Source organism: Piliocolobus tephrosceles, chromosome 8 (genome assembly GCF_002776525.5).
Source record: "Piliocolobus tephrosceles isolate RC106 chromosome 8, ASM277652v3, whole genome shotgun sequence".
NCBI classification, from domain to species: Eukaryota; Metazoa; Chordata; class Mammalia; order Primates; family Cercopithecidae; genus Piliocolobus; species Piliocolobus tephrosceles.
The window spans coordinates 12643052-12649842 of record NC_045441.1 but is presented as its reverse complement, the minus strand read 5'-3'; the positions used below and the strand labels follow the sequence as shown (position 1 = coordinate 12649842).

Here is a 6791-nt window from a genome sequence, read left to right as displayed (position 1 = left end):
GGGGGGGGGGGGGGGGGGGGGAGCAGGATCACGTGAGAGGGTTGCGTTTCCTTTTTCCCTTTCCTCCAGGGCCTGGGACTTATTTCCATAGCATCTTCCAGGGCTGAGAAAGCTGGCAGGGCCCTGCCCTCCCTCTCAGGTTCTGGCCTTAAAGCAGAGCCCCCTGGGGCCTGTCCTGACCCTGCACTGCCTCTCTGCGCTCCCATCCCAGCTGCCCTGGAAACCAGCACCAGGCTGGTGTCTGCTGAGCAGGACATGGCCACTGACAGCAAGGAAGAAGGGGCAGGTGGGTGCCCTTGGATGCTCATCCTCCCCCCGCCTTTCCCACACTCCGCCTGCCTTGCTCTTCCCAAGTCTCTGGAATCCTCTCCATTTGCTCCAGCTGCCCTCGCCCTGGTATAGGCCCTTCCCATCTTCCCTTACACTGCCTGTGAGCCCAGCTCCCTGCAGCCTCTGCCCCTCCCATGCCCAGTGTGGGCACTTCACTGCCTCTGACAAGCTCATTCTGTTTCCCACTCAAAGACCCTCGCATGGCCAGGTGTGGTGGCTCAAGCCTATAATCCCAGCACTTTGGGAAGCCAAGGCGGGTGGATCACTTGAGGCCAGGAGTTTGAGGCCAGAGTTTGTTACCCAGCCTGGGTAACATGGTGAAACCCCGTCTCTACAAAAAAATACAAAAATGAGCCAGGCATGGTGGTAGATGCCACCCGGGCGGCTGAGGCGGAGAATCGCTTGAACCTGGGAGGCAGAGTTTGCAGTGAGCTGAGATCGTGCCACTGCACTCCAGTCTGGACAAAAGAGCGAGACTCCGCCTCAAATTAAAAACAAAACAAAAAAACACCCTCACCTGCAGCATTACAAGGAGGCAGGGTCATTTGGCTTTGTTGGTCAAAGGCACATGGGGACTTACTTAATGTGCGCTCTGTGCAAAGGGAAGGATTTAGATGGAGAGGGCGTTCCCCGAGCAATAAACAGCCTAAGAACAGGTGCGATGGCTGTAAGCTTCCCTGGGGCACCACTGCTCCTTGTGGTGAGGGATACCCCTTAACCCCCTCAGCCCACGATGGTCTTGTCTCCTGGGAGCTTGACCCAACCTGTTTGATTCTCACTGAATTTTTCTTGTCCCTGTGGGATTGGTGGTTGGGGGTAGGGCACAGTGCTCCAGCCCGAGAGGCCCCGGGTACGGGGCTCCGCCTCACCATTCAACCTCAGCACCTGAGCGTCTCCCCTCCTGGAACCTCCCTGTGGCTCTAAAGTGAGGCTGGCAGCAGGGATGGACCTCTGGGATCTCCTGGCACTGACACCAAATGCCGGCTGTGTGTAGTAGGCACCCAGGGACAGTAGTAACTAAGACCTTCACCTGGCTAGAGTCATAACAGCCAAGATGGGGCCCTGGGGTCTGACCCCAAGCCAATAGGGGTCTCCAGATGGCCACATGTACCCAGCTACCCAGCCCACAGAAACAGGGCAGGTCCTAGTAACCCTGAGCTACCCCAGCACGCAGATGGACACGGGACCTTTCCCCATACCTGCCCCAGTGTGGAGCTCTGCACAGCCCCCGAGCTGCCTCATTCCCACCGCTGCCGTCAGCAAGTCAAATCTGACAAGCTTAGGAGCTAGGAGCCCAATTCCCACTCTACTCAAGGGCTTCCCAACTCCGCGTGCATGTCTGTACTACCCAGAGGCCCACAGACCAGTCCAGCCTCACCTTCACCCCACCTGGAGATGCCAGGGAGCGGGCTGGGGCTGCCCTGGTGGAGGCCCCGAGGAGCCAGGCAGACACACCAGCAAATTTCCAAGCCCCCAGGGAGGAGGCCCTCATGACAACATTGACATAGACTGACACCCTTACTTTCCACGCCAGTGAGGAGAGCAAGGTCCCAGAGAAGGAAAACTCATCTACAGCCTCAGACTGGACTCCCTGGGGCCAGAGGTGGCAGCGTCACCCTGGGGGATTCCCTGAACATCCCGCAGGCGTCCCTGTCTCCATTTGGAAGCAGAAAGACCGTCCGGAGGGGAAAACATGCACACATAGTGTCTGGGACTCCTGCAATGCACAGCTGTTCTGGGGGGACTTCCTCCTGATTGGGGGGTGCCAGCACCCACCGCCAGCTCTGCTTACAAGAAAGACTCCTACAGGGCCCTCACCCTCTTACCTTCCCCTCTTCCCAGCCAGAGAGGACTCAGCAGTGCCACGCGGGGGTTTATTCCAGTCACAGCTTCCAGAGGAACGCAACAATAAATTACATCATTAAATAAACTCTGGCTGGACCCTTCTGCCCCCTCCTCTCCACATCCTCCCCTAGGACCCTGTGCGGACTCGGCCTGGTCCAGCCCCTGCATTAGGGGAGACCCCCATCTCCCCTAATGAGCCTCACTGGGTCCGGCCCTGGTTCTCAGCCCCTGGTGCTCACTTGCCTGACCTTGACAGCTGGGCAGCTGCTAGTCAGCTGTCTCTAGTGGGTGCAGGGGACAGGGTGTGGAGGGCAAGGAGGGGGCAGCAGCCACCCCGCGCCAGGCCTGTGTCGCTAGAGGTGTGTGGGGTTCTCCAGAGAGGGGTCCGTCTTAGTCATGTGCAAGACCACGGTGGGAGCCTTATAGTGGCAGTGCGTGCCACGGCCATAGCCCCCGGGGACCCGGCAGGCCTTGGCCCGGGCCCGGCCAGCTGCCATCTTGCGGTAGCACAGGCTCTGCCAGGTCTGAAAAGTTTTGGAGCTCCACACCCAGACGCCGCTGGTGATCCCCACCACCAGTGACATGAAGATTTTGAGCATGAAGACCGCCACGGTGGGCACCGAGCCCCCTGGCAGCGAGCAGTCCCTCCGGCCTCCGGGCCCCGCGGCCGCTGTGCATGGTTGCTCTGTGGCCCGAAGGCGCCAGAAGTCCATGTTGAGGCGTTCGTAGACATAGCAAACGATGACACAGGTGGCGGGCACCGTGTAGAGGATGGAGAAGACTCCGATCTTGACCATGAGCTTCTCCAGCTTCTCTGTGTTGGTGCCGCCCGTCTTCATGATCTTGCGGATGTGGAAGAGGGCCACAAAGCCGGTCAGGAGGAAACTACTGCCCAGCACCAGGTAGCCGGAGAGGGGCACCAGCACGAAGCCCGTGAGCGCCGCCGCATCCGTGCTGGCCACGTAGCAGAGCCCGGTCAGCTCATCCCCTGCCACCTTGCGCAGAGTCAGGATGACGATGGTCTTAAGCGCGGGCAGGCCCCAGGCAGCCATGTGGAAGTAGCTGCCGTGGGCCTCGATGGCCTCGTGGCCCCATTTCTTCCCGGCCGCCAGGAACCAGGTGAGCGTCAGGACCACCCACCAGAGCGAGCTGGCCATGCCGAAGTAGTACAGGAGCAAGAAGACCAGCGTGCACCCCGTGTTCTCTAGGCCCTCCTGGATCACGTAGAGCGCGCCCGCCTCCTGGTCACAGGCCACGCTCTGCGCTCCGGCCACCGCACGGATCAGGAAGGCCAGCGAGTAGACGTTGTAGCACATGGAGAGGAAGATGATGGGGCGCTCGGGGTACTGGAAGCGGTGGGGCTCCAGCAAGAAGGTGAGCACGGTGAAGGCGGTGGAGAAGAAGCACAGCGCCGACCACACAGCCATCCAGACCAGCGCGAAGTCCTTGTCGCGCCGGGACCAGAACACCTCGACGCCTGGCCCGCAGCGGGGTGCGCACGAGCGGCTCTTCTCCACGTACTGGAACTTCTCCGGGTTCTCGCAGGTGCCACCGCCGCCCGCGCCCGGGCCCAGGTCTCCGGGAGGGCGCGCGGGCCGCGGCGCCACGGGCAGCATGCCCAGGCCCTTGTGGGGCTCCGCGGGGCCGGCCGTGGCGTTCTCGGGCGCCTCCATGCACAGCGCGTGCGGGTCGTTGCGCGTGGGCAGCCGGGCGCAGTCGAGCGAGTCCGGCCAGCCGAAGTTGAACTGCTCCATGATGGGCGCGCAGCGCAGGCGCGCCTGCTCGCACATGGGCCGGCAGGCGGGAATGGGCGTCGAGACCTGGTCGGTGCACATGGGCGCGTAGAGCGAGCACAGGAAGAAGCGCAGGTGGCTGTGGCAGCCGTACTGCACCAGCGGCGCGAACTCCGCCAGCTCGGCGGCCGCCTCGCCCTGCGACGTGTGGCCCAGCAGGTTGGGCATGCGGGTCAGGTTGTAGCCGATGCCGCGGCACATGGGGATCTCCACCGCCTGGCACGGCGCAGCCCCGCGCCCGCGTTCCGGGTCGAAGCGGCCGATCTCCAGCGCCGCGCCCCCCGCCGCCAGCAGCTGCCACAGCAGCAGCGCCCCCCGCAGCGGCGCCACGGCCATCCCGGGCGGCCCGGGCCGAGGGCTGGAGCGCGGCCCCGGCTCACTCGGGCCGAGCAGTCCCGCGCCCCGGTGCCTGCCCGCCACGTCGCGGGGCGCGGGCCATCGCCGAGCCGCCCACGTGTGTCCGGGCGCCCTGGGCAGCGAGCGGGCAGCCGCCCGAAGGACAGGAGCCGCCGAGCCCGCCTAGCCGCCACCACCGCTGCCACTGGAGCCGCCGCTGAGCCAGAGCCGGCGCAGCCTCCGGGGGCCGAGGCTACCAGCCCCCGGGGCGGGGCTCCGGGCGGACACGCCCAGGGACACGCCCCCTGCTGGGCTTTAAAGGCGCCGCGTCTGACGGCCACGCGGAGCGCGAGGTGGGGCCGGGCCTGGTGGGTGTCCGCCCGCTCGCCGTTCGCTTACACTCGGTTTCCTCCCTTCCCTTGCTGCCTGGGGAAGGCTGCGAGAAGTCCTCGTACCCATACTCTCATACTGGGTCGCCTCATTTTACTCTAGGAGGGAGACGTTTTTTTTGAGACGGAGCTTTGCTCTTGTCGCTCAGGCTGGAGTGCAATGGCACCATCTCGGCTCACTGCAACCTCCGCCTCCCGGGTTCCAGCTATTATCCTGCCTCAGCCTCTCGAGAGCTGGGATTACAGGCGCCTGCCACCATGCCCTGCTAATTTTTTGTATTTTTAGTAGAGACGGGGGTTTCACCATTTTGACCAGGCTGGTCTCGAACTCCTGACCTCAGGAGATCCACCTGCCTCGGCCTCCCAAAGTGCTGGGATTAGAGGCATGAGCCACCGCATCCAGCTGGAAGACTTTTTATCTTTATTTTTAATTGTTATTTCTTTTTAGAGACAGGATCTCTCTCCGTCGCCCAGGCTGGAGTCCAGTGGAACGACCATAGCTCACTGCAGCTTCCATCTCCCTGGCTCAAGCGACCTTCCCGCCTCAGCCACCAGAGTAGCTGGGACTACAGGTGGGCACCACCACTCCCGGCTAATTTTAAAATGTTTTTGTAGAGACAGGGTCTCACTATGTTACCCAGGCTGGTTTTCAACTCCTGGGCTCAAGGGATGCTCCTGTCTCTGCCTCCCAAAGTGCTGGGATTACAGGAGTGCTCCACCGTGCCCGGCCAGGGGAGACCATTTCTAAGGCTTCCCACGCATGGCGTCTCTGCCTTGTGCTCAGTGGCAGCTCAACTGCAGCATCTGCCTCTCCCCTGGGTGTGAGTGACTTGGGGCTCCTCTCTGAACCTCAGCTTGCTTTTCTGTAATGCAGGCAGATAATCCTACTGTTAAAATCAACAGTTCTGCCAGGCACAGTGGCTCGCACCTGTAATCCCAGCACTTTGGGAGGCTGAGGCAGGAGGATCTCTTGAGTTCAGGAGTCTGATACCAGCTTGGGCAACATAGTGAGACCTCGTCTCTAATAAAGAAAAAAAATAGCTTTTTATTTTTTTAAGATGGTTTCGCTCTTGTTGCCCAGGCTGGAGTGGCTGGAGTGCAATGGTGCAATCTTGGCTCACTGCAACCTCCGCCTCCAGGGTTCAAGCGATTCTCCTGCCTCAGCCTTAATAGCTGGGATTACAGGCACACACCATCACTCCTGGGTAATTTTTGTATTTTTAGTAGAGATGGGGTTTCACCATGTTGGCCAGGCTGGTCTCGAACTCCTGACCCCAGGTGATCCACCCACCTTGGCCTCCCAAAGCGTTGGGATTACAGGCATAAGCCATGGTGCCTGGCCTGAAAAAACAAAAAGGAAAAAAAAAAAAAGAAAATCAACAACTCACGTGTTGGGCGCCTGAATCTGATCAATCACACTGCACACTTGGCCTCATGGTATCTTCTCAGCAATCCAAGAATGCTATGCTATCCTTATTTTCCAGGTGGGGAAACTGAGGCTTAGAGAGGAATGACGTACCCAAGGGCATAGAGCTACTAAGTGTTCCATTTGTGATTGTCTGTTCCGGACCCCATACCCATTTCACAAGGCCACTGTGCTGCTCTGGGGAGTGGCGCCATCACCCTCTCACTTCTCTCTAGGCTGCCCCCTTGAGACCCCTGGGACCTGCTTAGAAACTGCCATGGTTCCTGGGTAGCTCTGTGGGTGAAATCCAAGTGCCACCGGCAGGCCACACAAGGGGCAAGGGGCCCTGATCTGGGACTCTTTAGAGAAGGCCATCCCCCTTCTGCCCATCTGTTCCTATTCCTTTGGCCTGGAAACACCTGGAGGACTCAGAATGTTTCACATGAGCACTTAGTACTGTTTCACTTGAGCAATTAGCACTGTTTCACATGAACATTTAGTACCGTTTCATGTGAGCACTTAGCACAGTTTCATGTGAGCACTTAGTACTGTTTCACATGAGCACTTAGCACTGTTTCATATGAGCACTTTTGATGTGAGCACTTAGTACTGTTTCACATGAGCACTTAGCAGTTAGCAGTTTCACATGAGCACTTAGTACTGTTTCTTTTTTTTTTTTTTTTTTTTTTTTTT

The 6791-nt window shown here is 59.8% G+C and overlaps 1 protein-coding gene across 1 annotated transcript; it reads right to left on the bottom strand.

The window, feature by feature from the left end:
* Positions 1 to 2190: 2190 nt before the first annotated feature.
* On the bottom strand, positions 2191 to 4528 carry FZD9 (frizzled class receptor 9). The gene has a single exon (XM_023218633.2). It carries the CDS (start codon positions 4302 to 4304, stop codon positions 2529 to 2531), a length of 1776 nt encoding a protein of 591 aa, XP_023074401.1. The 5' UTR covers positions 4305 to 4528; the 3' UTR covers positions 2191 to 2528.
* Between the last annotated feature and the right edge of the window lie 2263 nt (positions 4529 to 6791).